Source organism: Ailuropoda melanoleuca, chromosome 10, assembly GCF_002007445.2.
Source record: "Ailuropoda melanoleuca isolate Jingjing chromosome 10, ASM200744v2, whole genome shotgun sequence".
NCBI classification, from domain to species: Eukaryota; Metazoa; Chordata; class Mammalia; order Carnivora; family Ursidae; genus Ailuropoda; species Ailuropoda melanoleuca.
The window spans coordinates 57,669,789-57,692,372 of record NC_048227.1 but is presented as its reverse complement, the minus strand read 5'-3'; the positions used below and the strand labels follow the sequence as shown (position 1 = coordinate 57,692,372).

Genomic DNA, 22,584 nt, shown 5'->3' with positions numbered 1-22,584 from the left:
GAAAGAACATGGCCCTGCCGACACCTTGATTTCATACTTGTAGCCTCCAGAACTATGAGAGAATGCGTTTCTGCTGTTCTAGGCCACTAAGTTTATGGTATTTTCTGTAGCCTTAGGAAATGAATACACCAAAGTCCCACCTAAAATCATGCACTGACCCACCAGTGGGACACACCTAACACTTGGGGAAATGCTGGGCTGGTTGTTCTGTGCAGGCCCTTTCAGTCCTGTGGGTGAATGATGATGGCCTGCATTGTATCAGTCATTTTTACCCTTCTGTATGATGTAAGTGTCAGCACCCCTATTTATAAAGGTGAGGAAAGGCTGTTTTAACCAGGTTTGTGCAGCTGTGTCTCATCAATTCTGAACGGCACCCTAGTGTGTGCACCTGAACCCGCTACTCGCTCCCAGGCTCCCTGGGAGCTACAGGCTGTGCAGAGCCGCGGTGGGCGGCTTGCAGATCTGTCTCCATGGTTGTTCACTCGCTGCTTCTGGAATAACTGGTGCATCCTGTGCTGGGGAGAGGGCAATTGCCTGATGGTCTCTCAAGTCGGCTTTACTTTTTGATGAATTCACTTGGATCCTAGCCCAGAAGCTGGCTTTTATTACCTTTGATCTCACCTATGGGCATCAGCAGTTTTTAAACCAATAAAGTCCATGTTCCCTTGTTCCCATTTCTGCATGGCGTCGTAGGAAGACCATCTTTCATCCGCATCTGTATTTTCCAGCTATAGTGCAGCTTGGAGAATTACCTGCATTCTCGACCTTGCCACTATCAGAACTACATAGACATATTTAATCTTGATTTAAAATATTTAATATCCAAAATAAAATCTTTTGTATCATTGTTTATCATGCATCTACATGAAGAATTTATATATGGACCTTTATAATCTGAATTGTAATGCATATTCTGTGTAATGGCTAACAGTGGCCCAAATGTCTACTCAATAAGTATTTATTGAGTGCCTTCTGTATGCCGGACACTATGAGTAGCTTCTTCACATATACCAAGGCACCTGCCACTAGGGACACAGAAAGGATTAGTATATCAGATACTGAGAACTTTCCAATAAAAGGAACACAACGACAGCCTTACTGCTAACTGGCTTAGAATGGTGCTAGCCCATGGTAGGTGCTCGGTGTTTGTCTTCCTCTTCCTTGCTCCATTCAGGAGGCAGCCTTGTAGGTAGCTCTGTAGCCTGGTCCTTTTAGAGTCTTCCTACTGGGGTCTTCTGATTCAGATGGAAGAGATGAGTCGAGGTCATCAAGGTGAAGGTGTGGCGTTCCAGGTTCCTGAAGACATCTGGCAGCACTCCCCGGGCCACGACGCAGGAAGCACAGAGCATGCGTATACTGAGGCTGCTCAGCTTATTCATGTCGTGGTGGCCAAAGCAGCATTGGCCACACTTGCCCATATAAGAGCACTCTTGAGAACGTGTTCACACCTAACACCAGGCTTCTGCAATGAGTTGTTTAAGCAGTTTTATTGAGCTGTGATTCATGTCATACAAGAGTGCAACACACTGGTTTCTAGTATAGTCACAGAAACGTGCAGCCACAATGGTAGAACACTTTCAATACCTCAAAAAGCAATGCCCTTTAGCTAGCACCCTCTCCCCCTCCCCCCGCCCCCCTGCCCTCAGCAACTGCTAATCTACTTTCTGTCTCTATAGAGTTGCCGATCCTGGACATTTCTTATAAGCGGAATCACTTCATCCGTGGCCTTTTGTGACTGGCTTCTTTCACTTAGTAGAATATTTCAAGGCTCATTCATGCTGTGGCAATATCAGTATTCATTTCTTTTCATGCCTGAGTAATACTCCATTGCGTGGATGTGCCTCCTTTTGTGGACCCATTCATCAGCTGATTGCCTTTGGGGTTATTTCCACCTTTGGGCTATTATGAATAGTGCTTTTGTAATTGTTCATGTACCAGTTTTTGTGTGGACCTATGTGTTCATTTCTCTTGGGTAGATACCTAGGAGTGGAATTGCTGGGTCATAGAGTGATTCCAGTTTGAACCATTTGAGGAAGAGTCAAACTGTTATCCAAAGAGTTTGCACCATTTTACATTAGGGTTCCAGTCTCTCTACAGCATTATCGACATGTGTTATTATCTGACTTTTTATTATAACCGTCCCAGTGAGTGGGAAATTTTACTTCTTTGTGGTTTTGATTTGCATTCCCCAATGACTAATGATGGGGAACACGTTTTCGTGTGTTTATTGGCCATTTGTATATCTTCTTTGGAGAAAGGTCTTGTCAAGTCCTTTGCCCATCTTTAAATTAGGTTGTCTTTTTATCATTGAGTTACTCTGGAAACAAGTCCCTAATGAGATATATGATTTGCAAGTATTTTCTCCCATTCCGTGGGTAATCTTTTCACTTTTGTGATGCTATCTTTCAAAGCACAGAAGTTTTACATTTTGATAAAGTCTGCTTTACCTAATTTTTCTTGGGTTGCTCATGCTTTTGGCGCCAAATATAAGAATATCTTGCCAAATCCAAGGTCATGAAGATTTATTCTTGTTTCCTTCTAAGAGTTTTATAACTTTTTGCTCTTACATTTAGGTCTTTGGCCCATATTGAGTGAATTTTTGTATATGGTATGAAGTAAGGGTCCAATGACATCCAGTTCTCCAACACCAGTTGTTGAAAAGATGTTTCTTTCCCCATAGAATGATTTTGGCACCCTTGTGGAGAATTAGCTGAACATAGTCACATCAGTTTATTTTTGAACTCTCAATTCTATTCCATTGATCTGCATGCCTATTCTTATTCCAATATCACACTGTCTTCATTATTGTTGCTTTGTAGTCAACTTTGGAATTGGGAAGTGTGAAGGCTATATTTTGTTCTTTTCTCATGATTGTTTTGGTTCATTCTGGTCATTCGAAAATCACAAGAGTTTTAGAATCAGCTTGTCAATTTCTATGAAGAAGTGCTGAGATACTGACAACAATTACATTGACTCTGTGGATCAATTTAGGGAGTATTGCCATCTTAACAAATTCAGTCTTTTGATTCGTGAGCATGGGATTTTCCCCCATTTATTTATATCTATACTTTCTTTCAACAGTGTTTTGTAGTTTTCAGTTTTACACTTCTTTTGTTAAATTTATTCCTCCACTTTTTATTCTATTTAATGCTATTATAAATGAAATTGTTTTCTTAACTTCATTTTCAGATTCTTTAATCTGAAGCACAGTTGATATTTATATATTGATCTTGCATCCTGCACCCTTGCTAAACTCATTTATTAGTTCCAATAATGTTTTAATGGATTCTTTAGGATTTTCTACATACGAGAGAGTTTTATTTCTTCCTCCCCATCTTGATGCCTTTTCTTTCATTTTCTTACCTAATTGCCCTGGCTGGAACTTCCAGTAAAATGTTGAATAGAAGTGGTGAGAATAAGCATTCTTGTCTTTTTCTTGATCTTAGGAGGAAAGCATCCAGTCTTTCACCCTCACTATGGTGTTAGCTGTAGGTTTTTTGTAGATGCCCTTTCTCCAGTTGAGAAAGCTCCCTTCTATTCCTAGTGTGTTGAGTGTTTTTTTTTTTTAAATCAGTTCCCTTCTATTCCTAGTGTGTTGAGTGTTTTTTGACGGGTAAACCAACCTTGCTTTCCTGGGATAAGTCCTACTTGGTCACAGTGTATAAGTCATGTTATGTTACTGGATTTGATCTGCTACCATTTTGTTGAGGATATTTGCATCCGTATTCATAGGAAATATTAATCTGTAGTTTTCTATTCTTGAGATGCTTTTGTCTGGTTTTGGTATCAGGGTAATAGTGGCCTCATAGAATGGGTTGGGAAGTATCCCTTCCTTATATTAGTTTGTTCATAAAGAATTGGTTTTAATTTTTCTTTAAATGCTTGGTAGAATCCACTCATGAAAACGTTTGGGCCTGGGATTTCTTTGTGAGTAGTTTTTGATTACTAATTCATTCTCTTTACTGGTTATAGGTCTATTTTTGTTTTTTAAGTCAGTTTTGGTAATTTGCCCATTTCTTCTAAGTTACCTAATTTATTGGCATATGATTGTCCATAATAATCCTTAATGATCCATTTGTTTTTATAAGATTGGTAGTAATGTCATCTCTTTCATTTCTGATTCTAGTAATTTAACTCTTTTCTTTTTTCCTTGGCCAATCTAACTAAAGTTTGTCAGTTTTGTTGATTTTTTTCAAAAGGCCAGCTTTGGTTGCATTGATTTTCCCCATTGTTTTTCTAGTCTTTACTTAATTTCTGCTTTAATCTCTATTTCCTTCCTTCTGCTTGTTTCAGGTATAGTTTGTTCTCCCCCCCCCCACTATCTTATCCTGAAAGATTAGGTTATCAATTTGAGATCTTTCCTCCTTTTAAATGTAAGTATTTACAGCTATAAATTTTGCTCTAAGCACTGCTTTGGTGACATCCCATAAGCAATGGCTTTTATTTCCAGGCAAGTTCCATATTTATCCCCATCTGTGAGAATAACTGCTAGCTTCCCTAATAAAATCAAGTCTTAATCTTTCAATATCTACATTAAAGGAGGAATTCATACATGAAGAAGACATCTGGATTTTGTGGCCTCAGATGTGTTTTCCCATTGTCAACCTTGAAGGATCCATCGGTTTTTGTTACTCTAGCACATTTTCTTTGTGGATATCAAGATCATAGCATATGTGGTACAGACATGATTATTGATGGGACTAGGTACATATGATACTGTCTGGGATGGGAGGGACTGAAGAGAAGGAATTCCTAGGATATTTTTCTCCCTCTTTCTATCCCTATAATTCCCCTGAACTTTGTCCTTAAAAATAAAACTAGACGCCCACACCTTTTGGTCCTAGGTATAGGTCGCAGACAGAGTTCAACAGGCTGAGACTCAGCTTTAAAAGTGTGGAAAGTCATGGTTTACTTGGGCAAAAGGGAGCTGATGATGAGGTTGGCTGACTTTTCAGGTCCTTTACCGCCCCTACACTTTTGATTGGCTCTTTATCTCTCATCTACAGGTGATAGGGAGGACCATGGGGTTGACCAGATCAGCATTTGTGTCCCCAGTTTATTAGCTTTGGAGGAAGGGCAGTACCTTCATGCATTCTGAAAGTGTGGGGAGGAAGCACCATTTCTCCTGTGTCACCACCCAAGTCAAATTGTTTCTTTAACTCAGGGACATTGTGACTCCTGCTTGATCTCTCTAAAGGGCCAGGTGAAGAGGACAGTGTTGGTGGACAAAGAGAAAAGAAAGCAGGGAGATTCAGACAAGCTGGTAGAGACTGCTTGAGGGACAACACCATGGAAGGAGAAAGACCTTTGAAATTTACTTCCAAGTCATAGATAACCAAAATAATCACTTTTCCCTCTGAACACAGAGGGGCACGTCTCCCATCCTTACTATAATATGCTTTGTTGGTGAGGCAAGTGTCTTGGTCTGTTGAGGGGTGAACTATTTGGGATTATGATGTGGGGTCCATTCTTCCCCATCTCTCATCCCCACAGATAGTGGCATCCGTGCTGCTGGGGAAACATTTGTCAAGACTGTCAGGTAGCCTCTTGACTTGCTCTCTGATCTCTGCTTCTCTGTCCTGCCTTCTTGCTTAGCAAAAACAGTCACCACTGAGGAGTGCCTGGCGAACCCCATAGGCATGAACCGCTACAGCGTGGACCCCTCCGCCTCCGCCTTTAGCCACAGGGGCTCCCTGCCCACCTCCTCCTCGCTGTACTGCAAGAGGCAGAACTCTGGAGATGGCCGTCTCGGGGGAGGCCTGGCCACCACTGCCAGTGGTCCCCGTTCCAGCCCCATGTCCTCTGGAGGCCCCTTGGCACCTGGGCTGAGGCCCCCAGGCTCCAGCCCCAAGAGAAACGGGACCTCTCTTGAAGGAAACAGATGTGGTAATGTAATGCATGCTCTGACCTCCCCATGTTTGAACTTCCTCAGCCCCTTCTCTGGGATCACTGCATGTAGGGGTACGGGGGTGAGGTGGGGGGGATCCGTGCTGTCTGAACATGGGAACACTGGGAAATCAGAAGCTCTTTCATGGGTTTTTGTTGTTCTTAAAGGCAGCTAACTTCAACCTTTGACCACAGTAAAGGAAGTGGTATATTAGAGTAGGCTAGGCTGTAGGAGTAAGCCGACTCCAAAATGTATAGTAGCTCAAATGCAATAGAAATTTATCTTTTGTTCAAGAGTCCAAGGTGGGTGCTCTCAGTTGGTAGATGCATCCCAATTCAGGGACTTAGGCTTTGTCCATTTTGGGGCCCTGCTATCCCCTGTGGCCTCCATGTCCCCAACACCTAGCGGGTAGAAAGGGAAAGAGTAAGCAGGGAGGGCACACACTCTTCCGTAGAGCCTGGAGATGATGCACATCACTTCCACTCACATTTCATTGGCAAGAGCTGGCCATTTTGCCACACTTAACTCTGAGGGAATCTGAAAGATGTTGATCAATTCTGTGCCAGGGAAAAAAGGAATGAGATGTCAGTAAAGCATCTTCTCTTGCATAGTGGGTGACATTTGCAGGATACAAATACATGGGCGGAACCAGAGTTAAATATTTCCACAGTGCTGGTTGTAATACCACCTCTGTCTCACCCATTTCGGGATTCAATGCATGAAAATGCTCTCATTCTGGGGATAGCTTGGTATTTATTGTGAATTATGTTTTTTTTTAAATCATTTTCAAGCTTCAGTATTGCGTTAATGAACAAATATTGTAGAGCATAGTAGATAGTCACATGGACTGTTGAGCCAGACATACTGGGCTAGAATCCTGGACCTACCACTTCCTGACCGTATGACCTTTTGGAAGTCTGAATGGCTCTGTGCCTCGGTTTCCTCACCTGTAAAATGGAATGATAACAATAGCATCTACTTCATAGGTTTGTTGGGAGGATTAAATAAGTTCATATGTGTATTTCATATAAGACCGAGGATATGGCAAGAGCTCAATGTACATTAGCAGTCACAGATCATGTGAGCACACCTCTCAACAGATCACAGCCCAGCAGCTCTGCACCTGAAAACTGCTGAAGAGAGGAGGCCCCATGCCGAGGAGTCAGGGAGTCTTCATCTTGCCTCTCTGGAGCCTCCCAGTGGGTTGGCTGTCTTCTCTGGCAAACCACATTTTTGTTCTGAGCCTTGGATCTCTCTACCAGTAGCCCTGAGAAGCCACAGTGGTGAGCTATTTTGTATGATTGATCCAACATCCTCCAGATGCTCCCCTCAAGGTCCTCCCCCATCCCACACAAGCCTCCCCTGGCTGAGGATAGAAAGGTGGACAGGAAGCACTGGAGGGAAAGGCAGTTCGGAGGGGCAGAGCACAAAATTCCTCAGCCATGGGGGCTCTAGCCAAATGTAGAGGCACCCTGCAGACTACTCCCCAACATTGTCACATAGAGTCATCAGCCAGGCAGAAGATTTGAGTGGGCAGAGCCCATTTTCCAAAGAGGAGAGACATTGTTCCACCTGATTATTAAGAACAAGAGAAGAGAAAAAGATCTGGAATAAATCAACATCTTGAAGTAAATGAGGGGGCCCCAGTTTTTCCTAGGCTTATCCCCGGAATTTGTGTAACATCTGGATAGAGTAGTTCAGCAAACATTCATTATCTCTGTGCCCCTATCATGATGCCAGTGCCTTCATGTTGCCCCTGGTTGTCAAAACCCTCATCTTGGTGTCCCTCTGCCCTTCACATGTCTCTTCCTTTCAACCTCTTCTCAACCCAATTCCCATTTTCTCAGGGCAGTGATCATAGGACATCACCTGATTGAATTGACTCATAATCCTAAGAGTGTTAAGACTTTTTCAAAAGGAGATATTTACTCTCTCTTCCATTCAAGTTCATGGAGTATCAGGCCCTCCCTAGGTCCTACATGTAGGATTCAAGCAGTAAGAAGAAGGCATGATTTTGATGAAGAGAACTTCTATCACTAGCTGAAGAAAAGTCTGCTCCATCCCAGTCTATGTGGTGGCCCTAGATGAAGGGAATCTTGGACCCCTGAAAGGGATCTCAAGGTAGCTTCCCTCCACTAGTCCCTTGTTGCCTCTTTCTAGAGGAGCCCTGGGATATCCTCCCATCCCAGCTTTAACAACCCTCTTATCCTTCATTTTCATCTCCACCCCAGCCAGCCCTTTGTTATCCTGGAATGACACCCTGATTAGCTATCTGAGGAGTCTGACTTGAGGAAAGGCCCAGACCCTCCCCAGGAACCAGCTCTGAGAGCGTCCTCTCTGTTAGAGCTCTGGCTGCTCCCTGGGAGAGCCCCACTCACTCAGGACTTCTTTCTCTTAGGATCTTGGGTAAAATCAGAGAGATGGAGCCCACCAGTGCCCGCTACCTTCCACTCCAAGCAAATCACTAACTGTATCCTGAATACTGACTGTCTCTTAAACAACTTAGAAATATTAGTGAGAACTTTGATACCCAGCAAATTAGAGTTGTTCATAATTAGCAGGACCCCTTTGGGCTGTGGGATATTCAAAAATCACGCAACCACCCCGCTTCCTCAGAGTAAAGCTGACTCAGGATGTAGCAGCTGAAGTTCATTGTTGAGCCTCTGTGTTATACTGAAGAAAAATAAAATTATTCACCCTTTGTAGGTACGTTAACTCTCGAATGCTCCAAAGATTCTTTTAACCAGGGTGCTAAATGGAACCACAGATACCAGAAATCCAGCCAGCTATGCTCATTCTAGCGTTATGGTGGAGAAAGGGGCGGGGGAGAATAAGGGGACAGAGGGCAGTGTCGACCTCTCTGAAAGAGGTTTCTGCTTTGCTTACGTCTCATTGGCCAGAACGTAGTCATGTGGCCACCAGCTGCAAGGGAAACTGGGAAATATGGTTTCATTCTAAGCAATCATGATCCCAGTTAGAAATTGGGGATTCTGTTACAAGGGAAGAAGTGGAAAAAAGATATTGGAGAGGCAACCAACAGTCTCAACCATACCTCCCAATTAGAAATGTTCGTTCCCTCGATTTCCTTCTGTAGCACTTTGTTCCCTCATCTCTAGTACTTCCTCTTTCCTGTCCCATAGTAGGAACGAGACCCTCAGCTTTGTGAAGTCCCTTGCTCATCTCTGAGTCCTCCACAGTCCCAGAAAAGGGGCTGCTTGTTTGAGACATTTACTAAATAGCTATTTATAGAGCACCTGCTATGAGCCAGGCACTTTCCATACAGTATTTATGACTTCCTGTAAGTTATATTTTATAATTTAGTATTATAGTATGTGTATATTATTACAGTGGGTATTATTGTATATAATGTACAGATAAAGAAAATGAGGATCAAAATAAGGTCATTCAAGTGTTGAGCCAGGATTTGACTTTAACTGGCTCCAAAGCCTGAGTCTTTCAAAACTACCCCAGGGATTTTCAAACTATGTTCAGTGGGCTTCATGGGGTCCCTCTGAAATTCTAGGGGCTAGGGACAGGACTCCAACACCCCATCCTCTTTAGCCAGGTCCTCTGCACATTTGCAGAGTGGGGCTCTGCATATGCTTTGCTTGAACCAAGTTTGCACAGTTAAACACATTTGGAACCCACAGAGACAAGCCACGCTGAATTGAGTGGCAGTGTATTAAAGTAGGAGAGAAAACCATTGGCCTCCTTGCCTGTTTATCACCTGGCTTCCAGTCTGGGCCTTTGCTGCAGGCCCTCTGGTGGCTTAATAAGTTTTCCCTCTGCCCAAGGAATTGCTCCGTATTGCTCTAGAATTGTGTTCCAAGTAAGTAGTTGGTGTTAAGAAACGTACCTCTTTAGGAGGTTTTGACCCAAGTCATAAACCCTAGAAGGGACCTAAAAATGGATTTTCCCCTGTGGTGCTAATCGAGATGGTTTAAAACTACAGAAGCCAGAAAACTGCATGGGGCTGCAGAAAGGAAGGTAGGGATGGACAACATGACAAACTTCTCTGCCTTCTCTCTCCTGTGAGCATTTTCCCTGGCCTCCTGCTGTCTTGATATATCATACCTGTGGCCTCTGCCAGTGGCTCTGAGGAGATGTATTCATAGGACACATTTCCCTGGTTTTTCCTGACACTTGGGTAAAAATTCAAGAGCTCTTCCCCATCTCTCATCCAAGATATAAGCACCAAGAACTATAAAGTTTTGGATAAAAAAAAAACTTCCTAACTTTTGCATTAAATAGGCCATGCTATAGAATTCCCAACCACAATTAGGTCCAAGCTTCAGAATCAAGAAACAAAGTCAATACGACATTGCTATTACCACCCAAATGCTTCCCCATGGATTAGAGTTTGCTTCATCGGGTGAAGTGTTGTGTGATGGACAGAGGCCACCCACTCAGAAAAAGGAGAATGGGGCCCACGCTGTATGTGAAGGAGTTGAAGTGAGCGAAAGCATGGCAAGGGCTTATTCATTCTGGGGAAAGAAGAGAGTTTGTGCAGAAATGCTGAGGGAAATCACACTGGGAGATTTGGGGTCCTTGTCAGACAGATTGGGCTTCAGTCCGTGGGAGCCAGATGTTTCTGAAGAGGAAAGTAAGTTGATGGCCATGGACTTCAGGAAGACACATCTATTGGCCATTATAGAATGACATATAATAAGAGATTTTGCTCAGCCAGAGATTTTGCTCAGCCAGCAGATACCTCTTGAGTGTACTATGCTGGGGCTCCTCTCAGGTCTAAGGATGGAGCTGTGAGTGAGACATATGGGGGGCCTGCTCCCTGACAGTGTGCAATTCCACAGAGACAAACATTGACAGTATTGCACAAATTTAATGACAACTGCGACTATTGCTTCAAAGGAAAAGTGTGGAAGCTCTGAGTCAGCTAGGGAGGGGTCACGGAGCCTTCTCCAGGGAGGTGGGAAAGGCTTCCCTGAGAAGTGACAGTGGAGCCAGATGGACAGGAATTGACTGGGGAGAGACGGTGGAGAGGAGTGGCTGGAAGCTTCCAGGCAGAGGTCAAATTGCTTGCCCAGAGGTCACAGTGTCTGTGGTGGTAAAAGAAGGATCCAGCCCAGTTTGGCCTCACTTCAGGCCTGTGGTCTCTCCTTGTCTCTAGGAGCATCCTCTCTTCTCATACAGCACGTCAGCTGGTCTTGAGGGGCGCCTGAAGTGGCTCAGTCGGTTAAGCATTGGATTCTTGGTTTCAGCTCAGGTCCTGATCTCCTGATCAGGAAGTCAGGAGATGGAGCCCTGTGTCAAGCCCTGCACGTCTCTGGCTCCCTGCTCAGGGAGAGTCGGCTTCCCCTCTGCCCCTCCCCCCACTCACACACACTCTTTCTCTAAAATAAATAAATAAATCTTTGGAGGGGGGGGAGAAAAGAAAAACCTGACTTAAATTTGAGGATTGGTCAGCCTCTCTTCTATGTCCTTTCTTTCTTATCTCATGGAGTCCTGAAAATTCTTACAATAGAAATAAAGAAAAACAACACCATTTTAAACTACTGATGTTGCCCAGCTCGCCTGGGCACCTCATACACTCCGCATGGCCTCATTTCCAGGAGGGATGCACTCTACAGGGACCAGGTCGCTAGGAGGAGCTGGGAACACACCTAGCCTCCCCTTGCCTTTACCCCCATCCCCTCCCAACTAGACCCAGCTGCTAGAGAGGCTGAGAGGGCCAAGGGGCCTCACGGGCAGCCAGAGGAAGGACACTGAGGGCTCCCTTTTGGAGACTGATGGGCTTCCCTTCGAGATGCTTTTCCTCAGTCTCCAGCCAAAGCCACATACTCACTTGATTCTTACAACACTCTTGAGAAACAAGATGAAACCAAAGCCCACTGAGAATGATCAGGGCCAGGAAGGGGCTACAAGCCTGGCTGTTGGCTCTTCAGTCAGTGTGCTTTGCACGGGGACACACTGAGGAGGCTCTCTGATGCGTAAGAAGGCAACTCCCTTGATGTTGTATGGGACAGCCTGTGGCATAAAGGGACCAAAACAGCATTAGAGATGGAAGAAACCTTAGAGATTCTTCCCAACTCCCTCATTTCACACCTGAGAAGCACAAAGATACTTACATAGCTGGTGGGTGGTAGGGAGTTTTGACTCCCAGCTCATTGCTCATTCCATTTTTCCACATGACTCTACCATTAGCTAAAAAGTCTTCTTTGAATTATGAATGGGCGAAAGGAGATTATGTGTGTGGTTGTGGGCATGTGTGAGACACAGAGACTCACAGACAGCTGTGCGGGGACCTGGGCTGTGACAACGCCTGGGGTTGCTCTAAGCACGGATTCACCGGCACCCTGTTCCTGGTGCGTGTGAGATCCACTTTAGAAACAACTGCCGCCATCTTCAATGACACATCCATTCACGACTGGGTGTCACTCCTCCCTGTCTCTGGCAGCTCCGGGGAAGGCGCACGACATACACAAAGTTCCCTGAGCTGGAGAACGCTGCCTTCCCAGAAAGCCGTTTGGTGAGCACTTTGCACACCCTGGTCCTTTAGGAGCAAGATTCTTTTCCCATCCGTCACGTCTTAGGTCTGTCCGGCCACCTCTGGCTGGCCTGGCTGAGTCAGGCTGGACTGTCTGTCTTCCCGACACCTTCGCAGCCCCTGGAGGAGGGCTAGCATACTTATTATCTTCGTAAGCACACGCCACTGCAGAGGCTTTACAAACCTGCCACTGGAAAGTTCCGTTTCTCTTCCTTCTACAGCGAGTTTATGTGCTTTGGATCTTGAGCAACTCCCAAGGTGTGACGGGCTTCGTGCTGCTCTGTCTTGTATGGCTAGGAGGCCCCCTCAGACAGGCTCCCAAGCCAGGCCCGGCTGGTGCCGTTGCATCCTGAAAAAGTGAAAAATGCCTGGAGAGCGGAGCCGCTTTCCAACTGGGCCTTCTCCCTCCACAGCCATCACCTGGAAAGCCTCCTCGGCAAAGATGAGCCCAGCCTCCAGCTCAACCCCACCCCCACCCCGCTGTGGCCCCTGTGGCAGAGTAGTGCCCTGACCTTGCTCAAGGAGCTTAGGCTCCCCGGGACGATGCCCTGAATCAGTCTGGTGTTCTTCCTTCCTGTCAGATAGAAGAAACTCAATTTGACCTCTGCTCTGATCACTCTAAAATCATTCTTGGCACCAAAAGACTTCCAGCCTTTGTAATCAGAGCATCTATTATCACCCCGATTAGCGCCGAAGCTCCGATGGGGCGGATTCCAAGGCGAACGCGATTTCCGTGATTTCCCTGATTCCTCGTCCCCATGTTGCGTGCAGATGTCTTTAAATGCAGTGAAATCATCTCTAATAAGCATGCATCAGCATTCAGATGGCTCCGGGGTGCATTAACAGTTTCCCAGCAGAACGCCCTGTGCCAACCCACCTTAGGGGACCCTTCCAGGTCCAGCAAGGAAAAGGCAGGGGAAATCTCAAAGTAAATCCAATTCTCAAGCAAACCATTATGATTTTAGGGCAGACTTGGAAATGCGATGCTGTACTTCGCTCAGCACTAATGGAGAACTGTGCCCTTCTCAAGCACATTAAAAAGAGGAGCAAGAAAGAGATAGCAGGGAACCACCGCACCCTGGGACCGGAGGAGGGAAATGGAAGCCGAGGCTTCTGGACGTAGAATTATTCTGTAGGGAAACAGCTTCATTGTTCAGAGCCTCCACTTTCTTCTGGCCCGAAAATAAGATTAAGAATTAACCTGCTCAAGGCTTTTGTATAAGTTATTTATGCTGTTTCTACAAAGTATATTGAGCCCATATTTACAAACACATTTACTTAGAATTGTAGAGGCGTCGATGATTATAAATCCCGTAATGAGAGGATCCTGTTTTTCACCACTTTGCCCTGGACCTGGTACAGAAGAGACGCTCAGTAGATGTTTACGGAATGAATGGGGTAGGGGCGGGGTGGGGGGATGAAAGTGATCCAAGGAACTTAAACCTAACTGGAGGTTACAGACATGCATACTTGCAGCATAAGGCAATTGCGGACAGCATCTTTGAACACAGGTGTGGGGGTTAAAATCAGAGGAAGGTGACATCCAGATGGCAGGACACAGACACGCTGCCTGGGAAGGGTCTGCCTGGGCTTCGATGGCTGCTGGAATGTCTGTGGAAAGGCAGGAGGGTAAATGCTTCTAGAGGAAAGCAAAATGCATGGGCTAAAGATGGAGAAGGGAAGCCGGGGAGATGCTTGGTCGGCGTGCCTGGATGGGAATGTGCAGGAGGGTAGTGGAGGCAGGCAGGGCGCCTCCTTCCCTCTGGGGAGCACCGGATGCACAGTAGCTCTAGGACTGGGCCTGATCCCATTTCAGTCCTGACACATGCCCTTCCTGGAGGACAGTGTTGCCATTTTACAGCTAATGAGCTGAGTCACGGTCAAAATGCTAGTAACGGCAGCTCCAGGATTTGTCCCTAGGTCTCTCTGGCACCAAAGCTCTCCCCCTCTGTCTCAGAAGGGAAGATATTATTAAGACCAAAGAGAGTCCTTGACCTTGAGCTAGACTGTGGACTCTGGAGTCAGTGCATAGGCAAGGGACATTCATAAGGGGCACAGTCAGAGCTGGGTCTAGGGAAAGCGTTGAGGCAGTAGACAGTTTTGCTCTAGAAGGAAGAGATCCGAGGGCAAGGATGCCCATAGAAAACCATTGCGGGGGTTTGGCTAAGAGGTTCCCAGCTAGGGGAAGCAGGGCGGAAAGGCGGATCTGGTATGAGAGTGCTAGAAGTGGAGACGTCACTGGTTTCAGAAACCTGAGGGGCAGGAGGAGAAGCTGGTGTGGGGGAAGGAGGATGAGTTGGTCTGGGACATATCAAAAAAGTCCCTAAATAGAGCCAGGCATCTGGTTCATTACTTTCCTCCTCCTTCACTTGTCCTGCACCTTTTAACCCGCCATGTGGGAGACGCATTTATGCGACAGTGCAGCTCACGCAGCCATCAGTCACCGTGGGCCAGCTGGGCACCTGGCGCAGGCTTAGGCCCTCTGCTGCCGAGGGCTTCCCCGGCCGGTGCGCTAGTGGAACAAGCGCTCTGACGAGCAGGCGGCCGGGAGGCACTCGGTGCGCGCCCGGAGCGGTAAGATGACGCCTCTTTTCTGCTCATGCAGAGCGGGGGACGGTCCCTCACAGACAGGGGTTCCAAGCATTGTTGGCAGAGACCCAGGACAAGGACGCAAATGCACCTCAATTCTGCCACGTCCCCGTTGCCTCAGCGTCGCTGGTGGAGGCAGAGAGGATCTGCTTTCATTCTGGCCTCCCGGCACTGCCGGGGCCCGCTGGGCATGGATCTTAGCAGGCTTGCTCTGGTCACAGGACCCGGCTACGGGAGGCCCAGGGCTCCCTGAGAGAGAGCTGAACGGGAGGGGGTTTACAACTCGAACGTGGATCGGAATCTCAGCCTGTTGAAGGAGATCCGTTTTCTAGCACGTTACTCCCTGGGAGAACAGAGGACTTGTGCACGGATGGGAGGCTCTGCCTCCAGAAGTGGCTTCCCGGGCTCCAGACTCCAGGCTCCTGACGAGAGTAGCCACTCCCAGCCTTTCTCTGTCGCAGAAGGTCACCCAGGCCACGGCCCTGGACTCAGGGCCAGGTGGGAGCAGGCGGCCCGGGGAGGCAGGGAGCCCTGTTCCCCGTGTCTCATGTCCTTCTCTGTGCCCACCCACCCAGCCTCGAGCCCTTCCCTCGACGGGCAGGACGCCAGGCGGCCGAGGAGCAGGAACCCTTCCACCTGGACAGTGGAGGATGTGGTCTGGTTCGTGAAAGACGCTGACCCTCAGGCTCTGGGTCCACACGTGGAGCTCTTCAGAAAGCACGTAGGCACATGGTGGGCCTGGCCTGGGAGCGGGGGAGGGGGCTGGGGGGCTGNGGGACATGTGGGAAAAGGGCTGAGGGTCAGGGAGCTGTCTAAGCTGAGTGCTGGGGCACCGCTCATGGGAGGCCAGGTGGAGCCACAGGCTTCTCCGAGCAGAGCCACCGCTTAGTTTTGTTTTCAAGAAGGGATCTTTGTCCCATCTGTTCCCTCCTTTCGGCCTTTATTAGCAGTGCCTGTTTTCCTGCCCATCCATCCGTCCGTCTGTGCATTCAACAAACGTTTATAGCACACCTACAATATGCCGGGCGAGCTGTAATCGTGCCGATTCCTAAGCCGCTTGGAGGATTCAATGAGAAAATGCACGTTAAGTGTTCAGCACTGTGCCTGGCTCGTAGTTAGCCTTCAGTTTACACATATTCTTAAAACTATTTAGGAGAGTCTGAAATATTTAAAGACAGTAAATGAAAAAAAAACAGGTAATAATACTTCATCTGCCAAGCCTACTATGTCAGTCTTCTATTGCTGCTCTCACCAGTTCCCACAAACATCTAGCTTAGAACAACACAGATTTATTATCTTGCATTTGGGGGGGTCACAAGTCTGACTGGGGTCTCAGTGGGCCGAGGTCAAGGCATCGGCAGAGCTGACAATTCCTTTCTAGAAACTATAGGGAGAATTCGTTTTCCTGCCTTTTCCAGCATCGGGATCTGCCCTTATTTCTTTGCCCTGGATGGCTTGGCCCTTCTCCTCAAAGCCAGCGGCATCAGGCGAGTCCTTCCCAGCCTGCCAACTCCGGTTCTCTCTTCTGATTTCTTCTTCCACTTTTAAGGATCCAAGTGATTACACCGTCTCTCCCACCCAGCAATCCAGGATATTCCCCCTATTTTAAAGCCAGCTCATTAGCAACCTTAATTGCCTTTTGCCGGGTAACCTAACATACAGTTTCAAGGAACAGGACCTAGACATCTTTTTTTTTTTTTTTAAAGATTTTATTTATTTATTCGACAGAGATAGAGACAGCCAGGGAGAGGGAACACAAGCAGGGGGAGTGGGAGAGGAAGAAGCAGGCTCATAGCGGAGGAGCCTGATGTGGGGCCCAATCCCACAACGCTGGGATCATGCCCTGAGCCGAAGGCAGACGCTTAACCGCTGTGCCACCCAGGCACCCCAGGACCTAGACATCTTGGGGGGAAGAGAGGGAGCGCCATTCTAGCCTACCACGGTTACCACCATATTCTCCTTCTGTCTCTCGCGTTTATTTGGTGATTCTGTCATAGAAACCATATTCTCAGATCTGGGGAGACTCCTCCTCTCGCCCAACACTCACATTTCATGAGGGATATATTTGACATCCCTGGACAACGGGGCCTTGAAAGCAAGGACCCCAGAGTGGGTTGTGTGGAGACAGATCTGAGTGGGAGGAGTCTGGTTCTCTTCCAGAGCGGTAGGGGATGGTGGAAGTCTAGGAGGTGGGGTGAGGAGAGAAGATTAGGCCCACAGATGAGATTTGTCCACTTTGCCATCTTGCCAACGACACAGAGAGTGAGTGATACAGAGTGGGTGCTTCTGGCTGGCTGGCTACGTGCACAAGAGGGGCAGGGGCCCTTGCATAGTTGTATGAGTCCTGTAACTGCCTCTTCCCCCCGACCTGAGCACTCAAACTATCTACCCTTTGTCTCTTGTGACCTGAAAATAACAGTATAGGTGAGCAAGGAAACCGAGCCTTACTAGGTTCATGAATTCAACATGCATTCTGGAGGGTTACCGTTTTCAGAGACAAATGGGAACAATACCATGACCTCAAGGGGTTGGCATCCCCTTAGTAGTTCCTTGTGCTAAACCCTGAGATGAAGCAGATGCATTATTTAGCTGTATGCCACCTGGTATTATTAACAGGGCCAAACACCTTAATCCCTCATCAAGTGTGATTAGCAATTTGGTAATCAGCTCAAGGTTGGTGGGCTTACCAAGAAAAGAAACAAGAGAGTAGGGTGATGGACGGAATACCAAGGCCTCAGGCCGGCACCTGAAATGGAAGGGTAACTGGGTAACTGTTAGTTTCAGGTTCTAACTGATGGATGGCACTTTGTCTTAGTCTGTTCAGGCTACTATAACAAAGTGCCATAGACCGGCTGGCTTATGAACAAGAGCAATGTATTCCTCAGCTCTGGAGGCCGGAAGTCCAAGATCAGGGTGAGAAGCCCCCTTCCATGTTGCAGACTGCCATCTTGCTGTGTAAGGATACTAACCCTATTCCTGAGGGCTCCACCTTAATGACCACATTACCTCCCAAAGTCCCCACCTCCAAATACCATCACATGGGGAGTTAGGATTTCAACATTTGAATTTGGGTGGGGGACACAAACATAACGTCCACTGCAAACTTTTTGCCCCTTTAGCCCTAGAGCAGATAAGGAGATAAACATCACATGGGGGATATTGGGAACATAACTGGGGTTTATGTTTGGTTCCTTCTATCAGGGGAGCAGGAATATGAAAGATCCAGTGTCTCATATGACCTCAGGGAGATTATGGGAAGAAGAACACATAGTATTTGTTTGCTTTAATTGATTTTGTAAAAGAAGATATTGCCTGGGGACTAAGAGAATGTGTGCCTGAGTGAATCCACATTCCCTTACCTCATCCCCTGACTCCGTGTTAACTATAGCCACTGTTTGATTAATCTGACCATCTTCTGGATTTTCTTTTTTCTGATCCTGTTCCACCAGGAGATTGATGGCAGTGCTCTCTTGTTGCTGAAGAGTGATATGATCATGAAGTACTTGGGTCTCAAACTGGGACCTGCGCTGAAACTCTGCCACCATATTGACAAACTGAAGCAAGCCAAATTCTGAAGTTTTTTAAAAAGATAGAAGCGAAGTCCAGACAGCAGGTCTCAAGATCATCTTCGGCCTTACCAGCGTCCAGCCACCACCACAAAATGGATTCTCTCCTGAAAAATAACAGCTGCAAAGACTGGGTCTTTTTATAAAACTTGTGCATTTCTGCCTTTTAAAAAATTCAACATGGCCAAAAATAATGGAAGAGCCTATTATTTTAGCATTCCTGATAGGTTGGTTGCTCTGAGACTTGATCCTGTTTTTACGATGAGCGAGCAGGGAACCCAATGCTACTGCCCAAGGAAAACCCTGGAGGGTTCCAAGGCTGTGAGAGGAAAGACCTTTGTCTCTACCGGGACTCCACCGTAGCACCACCTGTCTTTAACTCTGCCTCGGGGACCTGTCATTGTGAGCCTTGCTAAATTCAGCTCTGGAAGCTGTCTTCTGAGAAACATGCCTCCTCACTTTGCACTATCTGGAAAACTTGAATTCTTTTGCTCTCTGAAAGAGAAGAAAAAAATCTTTCCTATTCCTAGTTATTTGAAGTACTGTGTTGTCCCACTAGAGGGCAGACTGCTAATGAAGCTTCAGGACCCTCCCAGCAGTAGCCTGCTGATTTAGTACTCAGTGGATGGGTTAGGGTCTCTGTGAACAAGATCTAGCCTACACAGACATGGGGAATTTCTTCGACAGCACCACAGATTGCAGCTTGGGGAAGAAACTATCTTCTAGAACGTTCTCGTGCATATCCAGTCAGTATTGACTGACTGAGATGCACAAGCAGCAAAGACAAAAATTTGGAAGTATGTTCTTCCCAGATGGGGCTTTGGGTTCCTTCCCTTTCAGAGTCCTTACTGGGGTGTTGATGTGTTGGCACGCTGAAGAGTCTTAGTGACATTTAGCCATGGGTGTTTCTTTAAAAAAGAAGAAAAATGTCTCAGATAAGCTTTGAAATGGGAGAGTGTGGGTTTCTCTTTACATTGCTGGATTATGTAGTTGTACCGCTGGCTAATTTTTCTAGTTCTCAACAAATACACAGACATGCTGTTATTGGGTTTAATTCCATTTACAAATGGTTTTCCTTCCTCACTGTGGAGTAATAGGAAAAAATTGATTTTTCACCCCTTTGCAGCTGTGTCCAAGGAAGGACAACGAGTCCCCAGTTTACGAGGCAGAGGGCAACCTCATTTCCATTCTTCTTTCTATCCTTCTCCATTCTCTCTTTCCCTCTTTCTTTTATTTGTCCTCCCTCGATAAAGAGGAAACGTATTTTCAAAATGAATTCACTTTTGCCACGGGCATATCCTCTTCCTTAAAAACATCCGCAGTGTTAGAGGTGAGGAGATGAATAGTAGACTCTGCAATCTCTGGGAGGGTGAGGAGCAAAGAAAACTCAGGGCCTCCCTTGGCCCAAATGCAAATTAGAAAAAGCACACCTTTCTCTGGGATGCAGCAGAGCAGGGGATCTCAGGCGAGGAATAGAGCAGGGGTGTGGGGGGGGATTTCCTCCCCCTCCCCCTCCACGAGGTGCTGTTGTGCAGGCCAGGAGCTGCACAACCTTGAGGCTAGCCAGGCTAGATTTGCATATTGATCTTCTATAAATCAGTTAGAGGAAGACCATAAGAAAGATTCCATGCCATGCTGTTAGACCCACTTTGATGAGCAATATTTGAGAAAGCACATCCTAGCGAAATCCTTTTTTAGACACACAAACGGTGGCTGGACTTACACCATGACAGAGACGGGAAGGAGGACGATGTCCTAAACCTGCTCACCGAACTGAGCTTGAGCCATCAGGTTGTGGAAGGGTTTAGTGTCGGTTGCTTTTGGCACCTGACAATACTACCCTGAATCAGGCTCGGGACAGTCTTCCAAGATTCTAAAGTGATCAAATGACTCTGCCCCTCAAAGTTTGTTCATTGTAAGTGCTCGGGCCTGGTCTGGAGTTAGATAAGTTCCCTCAAAAGGCCCTAGCTAGTTGATGTATTCGGAACTGCCAGTTTGTAAGTGGTGAGATCCAGAAAACCCCATGACAACCCAGCCGCTATTTTTGCTCAGTCCTCTGAAAGTTGTCGTGCCTCTTCCATCAACATATACCTTTTTTTTTTTAAAGATCTTATTTACTTATTTGACAGAGACAGCCAGCGAGAGAGGGAACACAAGCAGGGGGAGTGGGAGAGGAAGAAAGCAGGCTCCCAGCAGAGGAGCCTGATGTGGGGCTCGATCCCATAACGCCAGGATCACGCCCTGAGCCGAAGGCAGATGCTTAACGACTGCACCACCCAGGCGCCCCCCATCAACATATACCTTGTTGAGAGACTTTGAAAACTTCCCACCCACCCTCGCCATTGCCTCCCTCACTACAAAAGCATGACTGTTGGTACCCCCAAATTAAAATCATCCCCAAACAATGTCAGAGAGATACTTAGAGTAAGTTTTCGGGGGAGAGAGATTTTCTCATCTCAAGTCTGGGAGAAAACTGGATCCATGTTCACGTGTAACTGCTGTCACGGAGGTGCGATCTCATTTTGCATTAAACTTTAAGCAGGACAGATTGCTGAAGCCATGATATTTAAGGTTTGACTTTTTAAAAATCTCATTACTCTTAAAATGAATGCTGCCATATCAGAAAATAACCCAGGGAGGAAATTCCTCCTTGCCTGGTTTTGCACTGAAATGCAATTAGCCAACCAAATTATTGTAGCAATACTGCAATTATAATTAATTTTCACCCCTTTCAAAAATCTTGTCAAACCAGGCAGCTAAATAGCACAGCAAATGTAAAACATGCCAGGCCATTTCCTCTAAATGGACCTTCAAGAGTCAGGCCACGTGCGTCACTCTCGTTCACACGTGAGCGTATTTCAGGAGCCCCACACTTGTGCAGATCTGGTATTTGTCATTCCGTTGTGGTAGCTTTGCTTCAGGTGCTGGTGAATAGCTCTGCATCATTCCAAATTAGCGTGTATGAGTGTGTGTGTTCATGTCCAGACATTTCCAATCCCCGTGTCTGTTAAACAGTTAAAAAAAAATCTAGAGACAATTCTATTGCCTAAATCCTTTTAAATATTTCGTAAGTACATGAATCCCTTTGTGAAGACATCAGGTAAAAGATGTAGGGTGTGTGTGTATTTCCTAATACAGTGGTTGGAAGGGCCTAAGGAAGAGACTGAGAGCCCGTCAGCTCTTGCGTTTGCTCCGTTTAAAATGCCTGCCAAGTTGAGAACTTGGAGACAGAACCCGCTCTCCGCTGTTAGGACGAGGTATCCCCTCGATTGCCAGCAGGGGGCGCCCTGGAGGCAGCTGGGGACGGTGCGGGTTCCCGGCCGGCCTCCCTCAGGCGGGAGTAGCCCCCACCATCCAGCCAGGGCTCCTTGGGACTGAGGCAGGACACCTAGCCGGGGAGCCCCCGGGGGCAGGGAACAGACGTCTTGAGCGCCTTGTTTAGTGCCCACCAGAGCGTTCACCAGGGTCCCACCATTTCTCTTCAGCAGGGCTGCCAAGGTTTTTTTCTTTCATCAGGAAGGAGTGAAGAGCTCCTCAGGAGAACCAAATAGCTACTTGAATCTATTGGGAAGGAGTCCTGAGCTAAGGTTGTTTTGCTTGAGAAGGAAACCGGTGAGAGACAGAAGACACAACTATGAATTTCTTAGGAAAACAGTAAAAGAGCACCTCCTCTCACAGTCCCAACCCTTGAAGCTGCAATAACCTATTTTTGTATTTATGTGCTGTATGGAATCTTTCTTTCTTTTTAAAATTAAAATTTTTTAAATTATTTTTTGAGATTGCTCGAGGAGAATTTTGTCATATCTCTGAAGATAGTTGGAAATGCCCAGAGGCGACCAAGGACTTGGGTTTAGTCATTGTCAGAAGGTCTTGAAAGATGGAAATATTCTGCTTTATTTCTCCCTAGCCAGGTTTTCGTACGTGTGAGCAGGTGACGAATGCTCTGACAGGGCACTTCTTCAGTTCTTCCCTAGTGGGGTTTCAGGATGAAGAGATTGGACTCACCTTTTTTAAATTTTTTTTATTTTATTTTTTTT

General features: G+C 46.6%; 1 protein-coding gene across 14 annotated transcripts in view; it reads left to right on the top strand.

Moving 5' to 3' along the window:
- The window catches only part of SCML4 (Scm polycomb group protein like 4), a 105,659-nt gene extending 84,086 nt beyond the window's left edge, over positions 1–21,573 (top strand). For 10 of the 14 annotated variants that reach the window (XM_019797629.2, XM_034668938.1, XM_034668937.1 and 7 more), the window contains 3 exons: positions 5,596–5,886; positions 15,557–15,702; positions 18,431–21,573. In XM_019797629.2, the coding sequence (XP_019653188.1) occupies positions 5,596–5,886; positions 15,557–15,702; positions 18,431–18,556 (563 nt within the window). In that variant the 3' untranslated portion in view covers positions 18,557–21,573. Of the gene's footprint in view, positions 1–5,595; positions 5,892–15,556; positions 15,703–17,796; positions 17,937–18,430 lie in introns of those variants that run through there. The other 4 variants (XR_004628061.1, XR_004628062.1, XR_004628063.1 and 1 more) reach the window with 4 other exon arrangements.
- Positions 21,574–22,584: the final 1,011 nt, after the last annotated feature.